This window comes from Myotis nattereri, assembly GCF_964212035.1.
Source record: "Myotis nattereri genome assembly, chromosome: 7".
NCBI classification, from domain to species: domain Eukaryota; kingdom Metazoa; phylum Chordata; class Mammalia; order Chiroptera; family Vespertilionidae; genus Myotis; species Myotis nattereri.
In genome coordinates, this window is record NC_138082.1 from 33701165 (window position 1) to 33720792 (window position 19628).

At 45.5% G+C, this 19628-nt stretch overlaps 1 protein-coding gene across 1 annotated transcript in view; it reads left to right on the forward strand.

The window, feature by feature from the left end:
- The window catches only part of AGAP1 (ArfGAP with GTPase domain, ankyrin repeat and PH domain 1), a gene marked incomplete at its 5' end in the record, with an annotated part of 295221 nt that overhangs the window by 156261 nt on the left and 119332 nt on the right, over positions 1–19628 (forward strand). The window contains one exon of the mRNA XM_081096019.1: positions 5603–5771. Within this exon, the coding sequence (XP_080952145.1) occupies positions 5603–5771 (169 nt within the window). The remainder of the gene's footprint in view (positions 1–5602; positions 5772–19628) is intronic.

Below are 19628 nucleotides of genomic sequence, written 5' to 3' on the forward strand. Positions count from 1 at the left end.
TCGGAGGCTGCCTCCTGCCGCACCACTGGAGAGCAGGAGAAACGGGCTCCTTCGAGATACCTGACCTGGAAGGACAAAGCAGGAGATCTGTCAGAGTTCTACAATATTTTCGTAGTGACTTTAGGGCATCACTTTCTTCTGTGCCGTGGCTATGGGCAAGGCCAGTGTTTGTTATTCACAAGTGCTGGGCTTGGGCGTTCGCTGGGTCTCTGTGGATGGATGGTACTCTGTCCATTTTTATAGATTAGTTTCCTTTGAAAACAGTATTAAATGGGGTTTGGGAATCGCAGTACATCTAACAATGGTGTCTCTTGCATACTTTTTTATTTTAATCCCAGAAGCAAGGGTTTTTAAAAATAGAACTTGTACAAACTACTGCTTCGTCTTTGAACGTGGGCGTTCATGAAGTACCAGTGAAAACGGGTGAGGAGTCACTCCTTCCCCCAGAAGACACAAGTGTGAAGACCACTCCTGATTTCTCCACAGAGGCCCAGGTCTGTGCCCCCCAGATCCGTGCACAGTCGCATGCTCAGAGCCCTGGCAGTTCCGACACTTGTAGTTCTCAAACCTGCGGCCTCAGGACCCCTTCACTGTCCTAAACACTGAAGCGCTTAAAAGAGCTTTTGTTTCTGTGCATTATACCTGTCAATATTTATCATGTTAATTAAAACAGAAAATTTTGAAACAGTTATATAATTTAAAATAGGAATAATAAACCATCAATTATGTAACATTATTCCATAAATAAGATGTTTTATGAATAATATACTTTCCAAAAGAAAATCGTGAGAAGTGTCATGTGCATTTTTTCGAAGCCCTTTGCTGTCCGGCTTAATAAAAGACAGCTAGTTGTCATGTCTGCTGGCGCTTCCTTTAATCTGTTGTGATATGTTGTTTTGGTGAAAGTGTCTGCTGATACAGTTATTTTGTTAGAAACGGGATGAGTTTTTGGCTAGCCGTTTCAGGCCACTGTGCATGTTCTTGGAGGCCGCTAAAGCTCAGAATGCAGTGCGCATCCGAAACCGTGTCACTAAATGTTCATTCTCTGCCGCATTGGAACCCCTAGAACTGCCTTGCACTGTGAATCCTCTTGCGCTCACACATCGGTCACCTCAGAGGTGTGTGTAACTGAGGTATGCGGAGTTCAAAGGGTGACACCCTCATTCCGTCGTGTCCAGAAATCACATTTGTAGCACCACCACCCTTGGCGTAACGTCTGTCTCATTTGGAAGGTGTCAAGCTCATGGTGAGACATACAGGTTTTGAAAATCCTCATTGTCATGGGAAAGCTCAAATTTTATCATTGGCCATAAATACTGTTCTCAAGAAAATGCCTGCCAAATACTCAACACTGAGTAATTGTAGTTAAAGTCTGACATGGTCGTTCTTTCAAGTAAAAAGGGGCTAGTTCAGCTCACAACTCACACAGCCGTGGAGATGCTTCTCTGCAAGGTAACCCTCAGCCTTCAGGATGCAGCCGGAACACTCTGGTGCTTTCCAGGTCCCCACCCAGGAAATTAAAAATTAAAAAGGCATGTACTCAAGGGTTGAAATTTTTTAAAAATCAACTTGGGGGGGTGCCTTTTTATAAATTGATTTTAGAGAGGGGGAGAGAGAGAGAGATTTGTAGTTCCACTTATTTATGCATTCATTGGTTGATCCTTGTATGTGCCCTGTCCAGGTATTGAACCCGCAAGCTTGGCATATTGGGATGATGCTCTAACCATCTGAGCTACCCTGCCAGGGCCCTGGGGGGTTCTTAACATTTTGAAGTGAGACTGTTCTTGTTTGTTTGTATTTAAAGAGGGTTGCCATGAATACAGAAATGAGTAAAGTAGCCCAGTTTGGTCCCACTCATGCTAAGGAGCCCGCAGGTTTAGCCACCATCACTTTTGCAAAGTCAAAGCAACTTTGAACACAGTAAATAAGGCAGATAGTGTCTTGGAATTGTTTTAAAAATAGTGTTTAACTTGTAGCTCCCCCTCCACCCCCATAGTATTTCCAGGACCACAATTTGAGCACTGCTAAGGTAGATAATGCAAAGAGGAAAAACCCAATTAGATTAACCATGGTAAAAAAAAAAAAAAAAAAAAAAAGCAAATGTCAGTATGTCCTAAGTTATCTAACTTAGACGAGATATTTATTATCGGGAAAACCTAATTGGAACTAAGATTCCATTATTTTTTCCACCATTTAATTGTGAAAATGAAGTATCTTCATACTTTTTAGAAGTGTGTGTAAAATGGCGTGTTGTTGATCGCACCACCTGTGCGTCAGAGAGTAGACCTTCGGTGCATGTCTGCCTTTGAGATGCCAGTCCAGCCGTCCGTGCAGTTCAGTTCAGCTTTAATTCCTTGTTAACTGCCTTCGGTGCCCCTGTGAACACATCGGGCAAACCATCTTTCACCAGACAGCCACCGGTAACGTCCGGACGGGAGGCAGTGCGAATCGATGGAGTAAGAGTATTTTTAGGGACTGTTGATGGATTGCTGTATTCTGCGCTTAACTTGAAGTGCCAGATGCCCCAGAGCTGACTAAGATGAACTCGCCATTTACTGAGCACTGTATAGACTGTGGAGACACACGCATCTCCCCTTGGTGGTTTTGGGGAGAATGCCTGCGTTTTTTTAAGCAGCCTCCTGCGGTACTTCCGTGTGGACTCTGGGCCATCTCCTTGCAGAGCACAGTGTTATACAATTGACAATCTCCCGGTCCTGGTGATGTGTAACTGTGAGGTTTTCGGACAGCCTTGGACAGCAGCCTGTCCATCAGTTCTCCGTGTGGGGGGACCTGGTACACCCAGGCACTGATGACTGACCCTCCTGGTGGCAGCCCCACGGAGGTGGCAGCAAGCTGGAAGCTATGGCTCTGGGCTCCTCTCACTTGCTAGCAGGTTTCTCTCACTGCAGCTCATTTGCATCTGGGACATCAATTAGCATGTTTGTTGAGGCTAATTGAATGAAACTCAATCATAGCTCTTAATTGCTTGACTATGTGAAAAGAAATCACATTAATGCAGCTAATTAAGTGTACGGCAATAGATGCAACATAATTAGGAGCGAAATGCAAAAAACAAGGGATGGCGAAGGTGCGGAGCCTGGGTGCGGGGGGACACAGGACGGTGGCGGAGCCATCCGCGCGTCTGGACGGGTCCCTCTGCTCCAGCGCCTGCTCGGAAAAAATAATCCACATGATGAGCATGGACAACTTGAGAAGAAAAATGCAAATAGGTTTGCAATTACTACTTTTTCAAGCTGTTGAGGGGCAGGAGATGGCACCTCTGGGGGGCCTGGCTCTTGAGTGGGCCCTGGGGACTTGTTAAGTGCTGTTTAAAAGTACTTGGCTTTGAATTACCCTCATGCCTTGTTAAAGGGTTTTTTCCCCTTTTATCTTCGATCAGCATTTTCTACAAGGAACATGGAGAAGGAACATGCATTTGCATATCAAAATCAAGCTTGCTGTCTTTACTTTACCCAGGGAGTCCCTGCCTCAGACCCATCCAGCTGCACAGCCCACTTCAGAGGATGGGGGACAGGGTTTCGTGGTTGTAGCTTTAATTCCTCTAGTACCAGGCCCAGGAGAAATGAAAAAGATGAGTGTATTCTTTCAGAAACAGGAAGCTCAGTGTCATTCCTCGTGGGAGAAGCTAGAAGCCATGTTCTCGCGGCTCCCTCCTGCCACCTGTTTCCGGAGCTCTGCCTGGAGGGGCCTTTATGGTGTAGGACATGCCTTTAGTACAGTTTTTAAAAACTGTGGTTACGTGAAATATAAAAATGGCCAAATTTATATTCCGATTTCCCCCCCAGCTCGTTCTTGTGAAGTTTCAACGCCTAAATAACTCAGGCAAGAGAACAGATCCCCGGCCCATGCTGGGCTCGAGACAGATGTATTCTCTTGGCGCGTTCAAACCCAAGGAGTAGGCTCTGCGTAGATTTCTATAATAATTTTGAATAAAATGTCCTGGTTATTGTATGTTGAAACGTGCCCATTAAAAGAGCCCTGCTGAGGCTTAGTCACTCTCTGATTAGCCTCATTTTAGAGCCCATAAGCAATAAATGCTCAATTACACTCCTGTTATTGTATTTTAATTTGTTAAGAATTGGCATTAAAGAAGAAAGTTATAGCAAGTTGATATTTTTAAAGGAGTAACTATGCAAGAAGGAATTCATTATTTACAAGCCTTAACTTTGGTTTTGAAACTTGGCCTTGCCTGTTTTTGGCAGGTATTAATAGAAGTAAATGAAATAGGCTTAAGAATGACCTCTTTAATGACCTTGACTTGTAGCCCTACACTAACCAAAGGTCACTTTCTTTGAGGTGCTTTTTGTTCCCATCCTCAACACAGGGAGCTCGACCACAAGTCTGCCTCCATTTCCTCCAGCCCGCCTGTCCTGCAGCCTGATTTAATGATAATAGCTTTCTTACATCTTTGGTCCACATCCTTTCAAACCCACAGCTTTTTTCATAGTCGGTTATATTTGGGGGAGTTTTCCAAGCATCTTGATCTCCATGTGAAGTTTCCAGTCAGTTCCCAGCTGGACACAGCCTCCCTTCCTCAAACCCACAACTGTCCTCCAGGGTGGCCGTGGCCGACCACCCCTCCTCACCAGCTTGCCCCGGGGACATTGGGGTGACCCTCCCTAAGCCCCCTTGGAGCTGAAGTGCACAGCTTGGCCAGCCCAGGGAGGGCATGGCTGGCACCACTGAGGCAGGCCCAGCTCACTCCCCTCTGTTGGCCCCACTGGGGTGCAGCTTCTGACCCCTCCCCCATGTATCTGTTCCACAGCCCTGCGGGTCCTGCCTCAGCACAAAGAGCTGCCATTGGAGGGCTGTCCTTAGGAACATGATTGCTTCCACTAAACAAACCAGTGGGTTTTCCCCTTCATGGTCTAAAGGGAACCCACCAAGATCCTGCAAGGACCAAGTCATCGATCCCATTTCCTGCGTAATCTTAAATCCTGTGAAATGTTATCCACCCACGAGCGGTTCAGAATGTATCCCTTTCTGATGAGTGCTATTGACTTCATAATATGTCTACAGAGACACGGGCTCATTGCCCCCCAAAATGCAAGAAAGCGTCGATAACTCCTAATCTGCCAACAGGCCGCTCACCCTGGCTCTCAGTGGCCTTCTCCCCACCGCCCCCTCCAGGCAGCTTCAGCCTCATCGAGATGTTTAACGGCATTGCCCTCTGAGACAGAAAGGTCACTGCACAATAGTTCTGCTCCGTGGAATTGTGGGTAAACAGTCCAGGAGGGGCCTGGTTCCCCGTGTGCCGTCGCATAAGCAACAGTTCAAACAATATGACTTATGTCCATGCTCATTTTCTACAGCTGGTTCTTGTCCCCTGGGATGGGCCCGTCTGCTTTGTTTCCTCATCTCTCCAGGATCTGGGTTAGCGCAGGACTGGGAGGCAGAGCTCCGACTTCCGTATAACAGGGAGGCCCCCTGTGCTAGGCAGAACAGGGCCTCCTTATTTTCGGAGCATGTGCCACAGGGGAAAGGGCTAGGATTACAGCTCATGACATCCGCTAGAACGTCTTGTCCCAGTTGGTGGAAGGTCTGCTTTTTAATCTATCTTGGCTGTTTAACGTTTGAACAGGATTACATGCAGAACGTTCACGGGAAAGAGATCGACCTTCTGAGAACCACTGTGAAGGTCCCCGGGAAGAGGCCCCCCCGCGCCACGTCGGCCTGCGCACCCATCTCCAGCCCCAAAACCAACGGCCTGTCCAAGGACATGAGCAGTTTACACATCTCACCCAATTCAGGTAAGCTTAACGCAGACACACCGGAGAAGGCGTGCGCCGGCCGCTGTCCGTGGTGCTGGCTGGGGACACGGCTGAGCTTGTGGGCTCGCTGAGGCGTTGGCCATGATGCTGTAGATTGAGGTCTAGAAGCCTCATCTCCTCCACCAGTGACCCCTCCCTCTCCCCCGTGGGTTCTGTGACTGCACATGGTGGCACTCGAAGTCCCAGCTGCACAAGCCAGCCCACGAGGTTGTCCGGAGCCAGGTGGTTGCTAGTGCGATTGTGCACATGATTGAGGATTTAAGGGCCTTCGTAAAAACACGAATGAATGGTTAAAGGATCAAGGCTTCGTGTTAACTAACCCATAGGGACCAAGTACGTAAAAGAAAAATGGCCATGTGGAACGAGATTTGAAGGAAACCCTTGGACCCATGGAGCATTGAAATGCCCTCAGCTTTATGTCATAACTGTTGGTAATTCTTTGACACAGCATTCGTTGTCTTTACTCTCCTTTGAGGAAGCACCTTCTCAAAGTTAGATGTGTTGAGACCTACCTGGCAATTGCAAACCATTCAAATGCCATGGTTCCTTGTTGGTTAAGAGTCTTTGCAAACAGTGGCAATGTGGCTTTGAGCTTCCACAATTATTTGTCGGAGCTTCCACAATTATTTGTCGGAGGAAAGGTACAGGGACTGGTCAAGCCCTCCCACTGAACTCAGCGTCCTGCAACACAGGGACCTCTCTGAGTCTTTCTCCATCAAAAAGCCCCTCTCTTCCCTCCAGCTGGTCTTCCCAGAATAAACTTGTGTTCTGTGGTGGTTTCTGCATGTGTCTCTGCTTCTTAAGGACGCCGCATGTTCCTCTCTCCATGTGAAATGCTCCGAAAGAGGAAAGGTGTGCTGACCCCACAGTTTGGCATAAATAGCATCGGTTGGGGAAAGCAGGATCATAAAAAGGAGCGAGAGTCTGGGGTCCATGAACCGGGCTTCTGCTGCTTGATGCCAAGGGGCACGGGGCAGGTAACTGTCCGTGCGTCACTGCCACATCAGGCCGACCTGGTCTGGCCTCTGTGCACTCACGGATGCGGTGGCAGGTGAGGTCACACGGAAGTGCCAAAAAACTCAGAAAGCACAATACAGACATCACTGCTACTACTCATCAGAAGAACCGGGGCCTTCTGCTCAACGGAGACCTTGGTTCATTCCAGAAGGGGGGTTGTTTTGCCTGGTCTCTGTGACCTGCTGACCCTCCTTCCAAGACATAGGTGACGTTTTTCCCTCTTCAGGATGGTGTGCTCACTCTATGGGGTAAGAAGAGGGAAAAGACGTGCTGAGAAAACACTTTTGCTGTCTTTGTTACTTTGTATTTATTTAAAAATATTTATTGAGCACATGGTGTGTGCCAGGAATTGGATGTGCTGTGGGAAATGAGTCCCTGAGCCCTAGAATGAGGATTAGTCACCTCATAACCAGCTGGTTTTCCTTCTCCTTCTAACCCATCTCGTCACATCTGTCAGGATGGGTGATTCAAGTCAAGAAACATTGATAGAATTTTTAATGCTAAGCACAGTCCAGGACTCCGGGACACAGAAGAGGTAAGCCCTGCCCTCAAGAACGGCACCCTTTGGTGGGGGCGAGACAAGTAGACAGGTAAATATAGCAGCTCACAGCGGGAGTGCACCCGGGGAGGGAGACCCAGTGATGGGGTGTGTGAGCAGGGCTGTGCTGGGGGTGAAGCGAGGCGGGACTCCGCCAGGCACCCTGGACGCAGTGTTGCTTGCATGAGATTTGGAGTCTGAACTTCTTTATCTTCAGATGTATGATCAGCTGCCGCTTGCGTATGGAAAGTGTAATGTTGGGTAACAAATAGAAAATCCAAAATGCCGTGTAACCTTTATCCTATCCCGTGGAGTCGGGTATGTCATGGCCTCTGCTGAGGGAGGGAGTGCGGTCCTCCTAAGGCCAGTGTTTCAGAGCCCAGTTCACTCTCTTTAAGACTCTTGCTGTGGACGAATAGGGGTTCGGGGGTACAGTTGAAATCCCTTTGCCATGGCTGCACCCTCAGTTTATTACTACTCATCCTTTTTTAAAACTATATTTTTGTTGATTTTAGAGAGAAAGAGAGAGGTTGAGAGAAATGGAAACATCAGTGATGAGAGAGAATCATTGATCGGCTGCCTCCTGCATGCCCCTTACTGGGGATCGAGCCCGCAACCCCGGCATGTGCCCTTAGCCAGAATCGATCCCAGGACCCTTCAGTCCGCAGACCAACGCTCTATCCACTGAGCCAAACCAGCTGACCCTGAGCCAGGTTAATCCCCACGCAGGAAGCCTAGCCGATTTCCCTCTTATTTGGCTCACAGGCAGGGACGTGGAAGTGGGGGTGGGACATCTGCAGGAGCAGGTACGGCTTCAGGGGAGAAAGTGCCTCGCAGTCATTCGTGGCAGCGAGAGATGTGGCTCATTCCTCTTAAGCATGCAGGTGACGCCATCGGCTCGTGTCCAGGAAGAGTGAGTGACCCTTCATTCTATTGTTCAGAGGGTGTGCCCTCACGTGAAAAATCCCAACACAGCAAATTTAATTAGAAGTAAATTGATGCTATTTTTATGGTAAGGGATGGACTCTTAGCAAAAAATAGGCATTAATTATTTTTGTTATTTTAGAGCTATTTGCCAAAGAACTGGCATGGTATTTCCCCTTATCCTCACTCTCCCTCATTTGAGTTCTGCTGTTCTGTTTTAGAGCTCTGAGTTAACTAGAAGTGTTTCTTTTTTGCTTTCTTTTTTTTGTTATTCATTTTTTTATCTCAGTGTTATTGAATTGGATCAGTGTTCTGTACCTTTCTTTCCAGTAACTTTTCCGTTCACATAGACCCAACACATGCATGTACCTAAATCTTTGTGCATAACACTTATTATTGTCTTAAAAGTCCGTGTGTGGCTGTGGCCAGTGGTTAGAGCATAGGCCTGTACACCAGAGGGTCATGGGTTCGATTACTGATCAAATGCATGTACCTGGGTTGCAAGTCCCATCCCCACCCTGGGTCAGGGCATGTGTGGGAGGCAACCGGTCAATGAGTCTCTCTCACATCCACGTTTCTCTCCTCCTCCTCCTCCTCCTCCTCCTCCTCCTCCTCCTCCTCCCCCCTCCCTCCCACTCTCTCTAAAAATCAATGGAAAAAATATCCTTAGGTGAGGATTAAAAAAAAAAGTCCATATGTGAAGTGACTCAGTCAATGGGTATAAGCATTTATAAGGCTCTTGATTCATATTTCCAAATTAATATCTAGAAAGGTTGCATATGCAGTGACCTTCCATCCATAAAGTGAGTGCCCATTTAACCCCCACACATTTGCTAATATTGCTATTTAAGTATCATTTTTAGACTCTCTGCCAATCTGATAAGCGATAAAAATACCCCGTGCTTGGTGTATTTGGATTTCTTCAGTTAGTAGTGAGGTTGAGCATCGCACGTGTTTATTGGTCATACTTGTTACTTACATCGTACTTGTTTAGAGGTATCCCTTGCCCGTTTTTGTACTCGGTGCTTGTTTTTCCTTATTGATACGTAAGAACTCTTGGTACAGTAAGGATATCAACACTTTATAATATTTCCCCAATTTCTTAGTTTTTTATACCTCATGGTCTTATTTACATTTAGAGGTTCCCCCTTTTTAATATATAATCAAGTCATGTCTTTTACTTCTCTGGTTTCTACTTAGAAAGCCTTCAATCATCTTGAATTCAGAACATAATTCATACATGTGTATTTCTGAGTTTTGTCATTGCAGTGTTTCTTTTTTTTAGACATATTCAACTTTTTATTATAAAAGTTTTCCAACATACTGAAGAGTTGAAATAATAGTATAACGAATGACTATATACCTTCCAGATCCTTTAAAAAATTTTTAATCACTAATCCACCTTTAATTTGTTTGAGTCTAGTATATGTGATAGGACATCTAATTAAACTTAATTCAAATAGGTAACTAACTGTTCTTTCTCTCTTTGGTGAATGTTTCCCTTCCCTCTTTATTCTATTGGCCCCCTTTATTGTAAACTAACTCATTTAATTAAATGAGTTCTGTGTCTGCGCTCAAGAATGTATTCCATTGATCTGCTATTCCCACATTGTCTGACCTGATGCAGATTCACCACACTGGCTTTATCCTCCAGTTTTTCTTGGCTATTGTCATGCATTTGTTTTTTCCAGTAAACTTCAGAATAACTTGAAACCCACTCCTTCCCCTTAAAAATAACCTCATGTGACTCCAATTGTCACTGCTTTTACCCTGTCAATTAATGGTGGAAAAACATCTTGACCACAGTTTCCTATCATGAAACTCAATTATTTCCCATTTTATTCAGATTTATTTTCTATCCCTTAGTAAAGTTAACACTTTTCTCATTTAGCTCCTATCTGTCTTGTTAATCCATTGTGTTAGTTTATAATTTTTGGTGAAATTATAACTACTATCGTCAGAAAGATTTAAGAGATTAGTTATTGTATCCATAAAATGAAACAAACAAAAGGTTGAAAAACCAAGGGGTTATTGAAAATTAAAGAAAAAAGATTGACTAGGTAAGTTAAATATTCTAAATAACATGGCTAACAACACTGTGGGGAATCTAAGATATAACAGAAGAAAATATGCTAGAGGTGAGGAGGATGTGCTGGGGCCTTCCCGTCTGAGGAGTCGGGCACCGAGATGGATGGGGGAGGAGGCTCTGTAAACGTAGAGAACAAATGAGGTAGGAGAAGAGGCAGGTTACCTACAAAGGAAGGGAACGATGGAATCTTCACCTCTAACAACACTACTGCGAGATAATGGAAGAGTTCCCTTCTAAGGATCAATAACTTTGAACCTGGAAGCCTATGCAATGGCAAACTATTATCAATCAAGTGTGAAAGTAGAAAAAAAAGACTTTCAAAAAAATTTTTTATCGCCAAAACCAGTTTGGCTCAGTGGATAGAGAGTCGGCCTGCGGACTGAAAGGTCCCAGGTTCGATTCCGGTCAAGGGCACGTACCTGGGTTGCGGGCACATCCCCACTGGGGGGTGTGCAGGAGGCAGCTGATCGATGTATCTCTCTCATCGATGTTTCTGACTCTCTATCCCTCTCCCTTCCTCTCTGTAAAAAATCAATAAAATATATTTTTTAAAAAAAATTCTTTTATCTTTATTGGACGTATTTCAGATATCCCCTTTCTTTCCCTCATTGGACCCGCGCCCCCCCCCCCCCGCCTTCAACATGCTGTTGTCTATTCATGGGTTATTATGCACATATGCATATAAGTTCTTTGGTTAATCTCCTCCTCCCCCCCCCCCCCACACTTGTTAGATGACAGAGATATAGAACACTTTCCTCTTGGTAGCTTTTTTGGAAAAAATTGCTTCAGCATCTACTCCAGAGGGGGAAAAAAAAGAAGAAAAAGAAAAGGAACAGAAGAATCCAAAAGTTATTTATTTATTTGGGACTGTTGAATTTCCCTTCTCCATCTCTTCTTCCCCGTTCTCCAAGCTCAGTCATTCAGAAAGACCATGTAGTATCTGCTGTTTCCGTTCCCCAGGCTCAGAACTGACAGTGCCTTTCTAATGGGAATCAATCCGAAGTCCATTTTAGAGAATCTACCCACCTGTAACTTCAGGTACCCTCCAGAGAAGGCAGTCAGATGTCCAAGCAGTTTCTGACTGAGTTTTTGGCCGGCCACTCTGGCAGAATGATACCCTCATGTGACAATTATTTTGACATTTAAGTAGAGAGCAGGAAAACACAACAGCCTCAGGAGTCAGAAAAACTAAATTGAATCCCACACCCCATCTTGGGACCTTGTGCAGTTGTCTCTCTGCACCAGCTTCCTCATCTTTAAAATGGGAAGATGGCACCACGTCTGTTCTTGGGAGGACCACACACCGGTGCCTCTCCAAAGCTTGGCCAAGGTGAGTGAGTGTCCAGAGCTGCATCAGGCGTCCATCAGTCACAGCGGGGGTGCTCGTTGTTAATGAAGAAGAGGAAGGAGGACAGCAGAGCAGTTGTTTTTGAATTGATTTTTTAAATGCCGTAACGTCTGTGTATAAAGCCTCGTGCAGACACAAAGGGTTAGGCTTAAAACCCATGCCCCCCAGCAGACAGCATTCCCCTGGGATGGCAGCGACCGGGCAGGCGGAGAAGTGTCCTTGGGGCTTTCCCAGGTCCCCCCGAGGCCCAGGGCTCCAGGTCTGTGCATCCCTCACCTCTGTTCCCGCGTCCTGATGGTGACATTGCACTCCGAGCCGACAGATACCTCCTTGTCCCTGAAGTGGGTCTTTGTTGGCTGTTTGCAACTGTGACTGTGTGTTTATCCTAACCAGATGGACGCTTTGTCACAGGAAACCTTTCCTCGTTCCCCACCTCTCCCCACTTCAGGCCCCCGGTGGTTTCAGAACGGTACAGCCTTCAGGAGGGCTGAGGCTGCGTTTGCAGGGGTGGGGGCGGGATCTCGATGTGTTTTGAGTATTGAACTGCCATTGACATCTAAAGTCTCAACCATGCTGTTTTCCTCCACACTTCAGTAATCAGGACATCCAGCAAACCCATAAAAAACCAAACTAATAGCATGAATATTCAGTGACCTAGAATACTAATTATTGTCATGAATATTAATGCGCTCGGACTTGCTTTTTCCTCTCCTCTTTCTCTCCCGTCCTCTTTCTCCCTCTCTCCCTCTCTCTTTTTTTCCACTTAGCCGGCTCTAAAGATGGGTCATAATGAGAGCATTTAAGAGGGAGCGCGCTCTCCGCCGTGACAGGGACTGGGTAATAAGGAGAGCTTGATTAACGCGGTGCACTTGGGGGAGAGATGAGAGGCTTCACGTGGGCCTGTTCGGGGGAGGCGATGAGGCACCGGCGGCTCTGTTGCTGCTCCCGGAGATTAATGAGGCCTAAGAGTGCATTAGGAACAGTGACAAAGGTTTCATCTAATGGGCTCAGTCATTTTTCCTTTGAGTGACAGACGCACAGAAGTAATTGGCTGTGCAGAATGGCAGCTCATTGGCGGTACTTAAGGATACATTATCCCCGTTGTGTGGCCCGCAGAGGCTGTTTATCAAAACTGCTCACACTGCAGACGCCGCGTCGCTAAGCTGCTGTTACAGTGGTAATAGCTATTAAAAAAAAAAAATAACGCAACATCCAAACCCGATCTGTGGTTGTCTCATAGAAACAAAGTTTTTCTTTGTTTAGTTTCAAATGGTCTAGAAAACATTTTAATAACTCCGGAGTCTGTTCCGTGTACCGATGGTCTGTGCATGTCCCCGTGTGTCTCCTCCTGGTTTGTGGAGTCCCACGCCTCTCGCTCGTTAGAACCTCAGAACCTGCCCCCTCGCCCCGTTTCTGCCCGGCCCCCCGTTAATTTCCCACACTGGGGACTTTGTTTACAACATTGAGTCCTCTGATGTATAAAGCGGGTGTGTTTGCTAAATGCTTTTCTAGCAGCTTGGTGGCACGTTTGCAAAGGAAAGCCTTCCTGGTGGTAAATTATTTGGCTGCAAAATAATCCAAAAATCAGTATCATATGATGATAATCTGCTTTCATAAACCAGGTTTTATTGGAGTAGGTGTCAGTGGCTATTTAAAAAGTTTTTATTTTGGGCGGAGAAAATAAATATTTTGTGAGGTTTCTCTTGGACTGAAATTTCAGGAAGTTAGGTTCATCTGAAATTCAGCTGCGGAGTTGCAGCGTCTTCAGCTTTTACGACAAATGCAATCTTACGGTCAGCTATTTCTGCTGCTACATCTCTCCCACTGAGATTTAGGCAAATTTGTTTTATATTGTTCCCATCATTAAATTGTAAGCTCTTTGAGGCATAGACCATTATTTCTCTTTCTTTGTTATCCTCTCCCAGTTTTGTGACCCAGCAATTATTTTTTAATTAAGTTAATATTTGTATCCAGTTCGACGTAAGTGATAGACACTGAGGATGAGTGCCGTCTGCCTCCCTTCAGACAGCAGCCCCTCCGTTGCACCTTCTCTGGTCAGGATCGCCGGGCACAGTGCCAGCACAAATCAAAACCACACTGTCCAGTTTAAGGAAACTCTGAATGGAGTGTTCTTTGCTGAAAGAACTGACAAGAGCAACTTGATCCTTAATGATTTCAATTAAATGCATAAGAGGGGTGTTAGATACTGAGCTGTGTGCATCTCTATGAGAACAGGGTCCCTTTGAGTAAGTGAAAATTGCTTCAGAAACTTTTTTTTCCCTTTCAAAAAATGTATCTTTGGCCCTGAATATATGTTTGGCTCTGCTAAGTGGTTAGAGCACTGGCCTACACACCAGAGGGTTTGATTCCCAGTCAAGGGCATGTCCCTGGGTTTCGGGTTCGCTTCCTGCCTCCCTTATTGAGGCGTGTGCGGGAAGCAGTCGATGTGTCTCTCTCACATCGATGTTTCACTCTCTCTCGCTTTCTCTCTCTCCCCTTCCCCCCCTTCCCTCCCATTCTCTCTGAAAAGCAATGGTAAAAATATTCTCAGGTAAGCATTAACACAAAAAACAAAATAGTATGTTTGATGAAGAAATAGTGTTTCAGGTGTTGGCATCATGCTTCATGGGCAGCGTGGGAAGAGCAGCCACAGGAGAGGTGGGTGCTGAGCTGGGGCTCTGGGAATAGTCCCAGCCGCCTCAGGGAGGTATCCAACCGCTGGCCCGGCCTCGGCTGGAACCTGGGCCCTGGGAAAGCCCTTCTGCATGGAGTCAAGTCTGTGATTGGTCTGCTTGCTTCACTCCCATACCCACGTCAGTAGGAGAATTGGTGGAGGAGAGCAGTCGTGGCATTCTGCTATCGCAGGCCTTGTGCCCAGTGCTTTGCCATTACCCGCCCACAGAGGAAGTCCGTCTTTCTGGGGAACAGCTAGTGAGAGCTCACACCCCAGCGCATCCCGACCCACCACATGAAGCCCACCTTCACGTCCTCAGCATGGACGCAGGCGTTCCTCGCTGCTCTCAGCCTACATGACTGCTGTACCTGCTCCCAAGAGATGATTCCATAAGGACTGGGAGAGGGAAGTTGAAGCGAGCTCTTCGGAGGGAGGAGCCCTGTGACCACCTTGGCTTCCTCCCTCAAAGGGATTAGATAATTCAGTAGGAGCCAACAAAGCTCCCCTCAAAACAGTGCCGTCAAATAAAAATGAATTTTGTGCAAAACACACCTATTGCATTTATCATAATAAAGGACGGACAGTGTTTGAAAGATAAAATGATCATGCATGGAAAACTAAATAATTGAATTGATTTGTTGGGGGTATATAACCAAATAAGAATCTAGAGGACAAGATCTGGGCTCCTTGGACTTTGTTCTATTAGACATTATTACTTGAATGCCATAATCGTGTTTTATTGCTTAAAAGAAAATCCTTAGTTTTATCCTCTTTTTGTGTAATGTTGTCATACCTTATTATTACTGTATTGCACACAAATTCATTCTTGCAACCCATGCCAAGAAATGGATTGTACCTAAGTACTCAGGAGTGTTGCTGAGCTGACCCTGTACCGTAGATGTTCAGAAATGCCACTGGGTGGCGAATGTTTGGGCTCACACAAAGTGAGAATGACTACAAGACTAAAACACAGACGTGAGGCAAACAACACGAGCAGCTTACACACCAAGAAACACCTGCGCGAGAAAAACATACATAAAACAGACTTCTTAGATTGTAAAGTCAAACAAAATTAGCAACATCACCCTTTTAAACTTTTACTAAAAAATAGACTAAAGAGAAAAGGAAAACTCACTGTTGGTAAAATGAAAAACCATGAATACCTGCAGAGCCTTTGCAGTTGACAGGGTAGTTTATGTAATTGAAGCCTTACACCAACTACATGGGCATATTATTATCACCATTTCATTGTTATTATTTTCCATTTTACAAATTATGAACTGAACTGTTTTTCAGATGCCAAGTTCCATCTTTTTGAGTCCACTGGGCATTAAGAAAATTAATTAGAAGCATATATCATGAGTCAGAAAGATGCTAATGCTGTTTGACCCAATAATAACTCTTCTGGGATTCTATCCTAAGAAAAATGTCTGAAAGTAGAAGATGTCCTTTGCAGTATTGTTTATAATAACGAGGGACTGGAAACAACCAAAACTATCCAGAAGTAAAAAAAAAAACCAAACAGTAATAAATTATCTACATTTATCAGTAAGATGTTATATACTATTTAAAATTATTATGATGATAATGGAACAACGTGGAAAATGGAAGGAAATGGAAAATATCAAAGAAGTATAATATAGCCCTTGCTAGTGGGCTCAGTGGTTAGAGTGCTGGCCCATGCACCAGAGGGTCTCAGTCAAGGGCACATACCTGGGCTGCAGGTTGGATAGCTGGCCCTGGTTGGGGTGGGTGCTGGAGGCAGCTAATCAATGTGTCTCTCAAACATCAGTGTTTCTCTCTGCCTCCTCCCTTTCTACCACTCTAAAATTTTTTTTAAAAAATTTTTAAAAGAAGTGTAATATAAAATCACATCTTTTCCATAGTCTTAAGAAAAATGAATGCTATGTTTAATATAGAGACAACCTATTAGATGGAATTTTTGTAGACTTCTATCTCATTACTTTTATATCTGTATCATTTTGTAAGATAATCTTTAAGAAATTTATATGACAAAAGACTCCCATTTTTCCCCTTTGGCATCATAATTAGAATAGGGAGAAATCAGAATAAAAGAACTGTTTCCACATTTCAGGAAATAGCAGTGCACTGTCTAGTTCCAGGATTTTAATTCTGAGCCTGGCCGCCGTATTGTATTTGGTAGTAATTACATTTCCCCTTGCAACTGCGCCTGGAATCTGTACATCCCTTTTTTCTCTGGTAAACATGCTGTGGAAAATGTTTTACCAAAAAAAATGCATTGTAGTCTGAGAAACACAAGATTTCTACTTCAGTAGATGTGTTGAAGGGCACTTTTACAAAACAAGTACCACATAAGGCAGAATCCTGGACGTCTACGTCTTTAAGAAGAGGCTTATGTGTCCTGGGAGACAGTCCTCCTGGCCTGGAGTCCTGGTGGCCAGGAGGGAGGCCGATTTCCAGGGCAAACAGTGAGGCCAGTGGGCCCTGCTCAGGGCACTTAATTCATTTGGATCTCACTTTTTATGGTAGTGTTGTGAATTATATTCTTTTTGGGGTCATGATTAGAGGATGGGACAGATGGTGAAGGCCTAGTTAGAAGTGATGTCGCGGTTAGAAAGGTCTGCGCCATCCAGTCCTGATTCCGGCAAACCTGGTTTCCCGGTTTCGTGCAGAGCAGGGCGTGGTGCGAATGTAGGTTTGCAAGCTAACCTCACACTCTGAGCTTGTACAGCATTGGAAGCTACGTGGGACTGGGCATGGACCTACAAAAGCAGTCATCTCCGTATGTTCCTAAGGGTGAGGCCTCCGAGGGGAGAAGGGAGGGTCTATCCATCATAGTCCTGTAGTTATGATTTTTTAAATTAAAGCTCCACAGTGGAAATAAATACTTGTTTTACACTCACTTGCTCTTAGAGTCCTCAGTGGGTTTTTCTCCCCGAGTATCTCAATGTACATGAACTTCAGTATCACCTGTTACTGAGAGTCACTGATCTTTTTCAGGCAATAAGTCAAATGCCAGGTATTGTTTCCTAGTTCAAGGTCATGTCTGGTTTGTGAAGATGGACCCAAATCAGACGGGGCATTAAGCAAAGTGTTGTATTTTAAAAGAAATGATTGTTGATGAGCCTTTACTTGAATGCTATGAAAAGCCTATTTCAGAGTCTTTTTTTTTTTTAAGTCTGAACAGGCTATTTTTAATATAATAATCCTATCGCTTAAAAGAGGAACACTGGCTTTGATGTCATTTGGTGGATGAAAACATTCTTGCTCAATAGAAAACCAGCATCTTCTTCATGCTCCTTTGAGATCAGTTCAGGCAACACACTGATGTGCATTCAGATATAAATGCCGTATTCACTTTGAAATGCAAATTGTTTAAAGAAAAATAGCATATGGTGGAGGTAAGTACCTTTTCAAATCAACTCGTACACTTCAGGGCTATGCGGAAAGCTAAAAGTATTCTTTGGGAAGAATCTGGGGCTTTTGACAGAAGGAAGCGGCTAATCAGGGCGGCCCAGTGCGCACACGCACGCCCACATGAAGGGGATGGCCCTGGGCCTGGATTAGCATGGTAATTGGGCTGCCCCCTGCGAGTCCGGCCAGCAGCCCCAGCTCCATGGGGTATCTGAGGAGACACTGTTGCTGAGCTCAGGAATGGGCCAGGAAGTCGGCCTGTGTATCACAGTAACACAGATCGATTGGGGGCGTTGTGGGGGGGATATTGAGACAATACCAAAGAGGGCCCGTTGTGATCTTCTTCCTATGGACACCAGTGTCTCACACTTTGTAGGGCTGGGCCATTCTTGGGAGAAACTGTCTCCGCCCGACGTGACTCCACATCTCATACTTCCTGACCTAACCTCTGAATTCACAAGCCATTCAGGTGATCTTGTGGTGTTTTGTTTTGTTTCTTTTTTTGGGCGGGGGGAGGGGGGGTTAAATGTTATTGATATAATGTACACAAAGAAAGTGCAAAATCCTAAGTTATAGCTAAGTGAGTATACAGGTGACCAGCCCACAGATCAGAAAGCAGCAGGTGGCCAACAGCTCAGGAAGGCCCTGTGGACCACCTCCTGCCACTGCCCACACCTCCCCCCAAACACACACACACTCGAGGGTGATGGCCATCTGATTTCTCACTACAGATGAGTTTTGCTTGCTGATCTGGAACCGTTGGATGGGAGCATAGCAGTTGGTGCTCTCTTATTTGTCTTCTTCTGCTCCACATCCTCTCTGTGGTCCTTTGTGGCCCGTGTCATAGTCCATTCTTGCTGGGTGTAACATTCCATCGTATGGATACACTTAAGAGGTATCGGCGGTGGATGGACATTTCAGCCATTAAATACCACTGTGAACAATCTTGTACGTGTTCTCTGGTGGATGTGTTTATGCATGTCTGTATGGTTTTAGTTTGAAGAATATGAAATAAAAAGAGGAATCTTGAGTCCTGGCCCAATGGCTCAGTTTGTTGGAGCGTCATCCCTTACACCAAAAAGCTTGCTGGCTTAATTCACATACCTAGGGCTGCAGATTTGATCCCTGGTCAGGGCACATACGGGAGGCAGTTGACCAATCTTTCTCTCATTGATGTCTCTCTATCTTTGTCTCTCTGTCTCTCTCTCCCTCCCTTCCTCCTCCACTTTAAAATGTATCCTCAGGTGAGGGTGAATAAATAAATGCATAAATAAATAAAAATAAGACTCGAGAGAGAAACATGGGCTGTTCTGTGAAGGCCTCCCATCAGTTGAGTCAGCTAGGAGAGCAGTGGGGTTGTCCTGGGGTAATGTAGCATCCCCTCTTTCCATACTGTTCTGTATAGGGTGGGCCAATTCCAAAGTCTAGAGGGATCCACGAGTCTTTCCTGAGCTGTCCAGCAGGCATGATTCCCTGCTGCTCACACCTTCTCACGGCTCCTGTGGTCCTCACCTGGCATTTTGGCCACATGCAGACTTGTCTGGTACTTTCTACTGGACTAAATGTAGCTTCCGTAAGGACGGGACGCTGTCTCCTTCATTGTGCCCGTCCAGCAGGGGTTCAACGAGGTGAGACAAGGGAGTCCAGGAGGTCACTGTGAGGAGGTGGCAGGTACGGTGAGGTCTGACTTACCCTCCTTGCAGGGGAGCTGCCTGCCTGCCAGTTTCTGGGACTCTGAGACTCCTGGGTAAGGACAGGTGACAGTTCCTGGCAGCAGTAGCAATGGCCAGAGCATCCGCATTGCCATGTTCCCCCAGGGGTAACGTCGGAACACTCAGCAGTTACTTCTC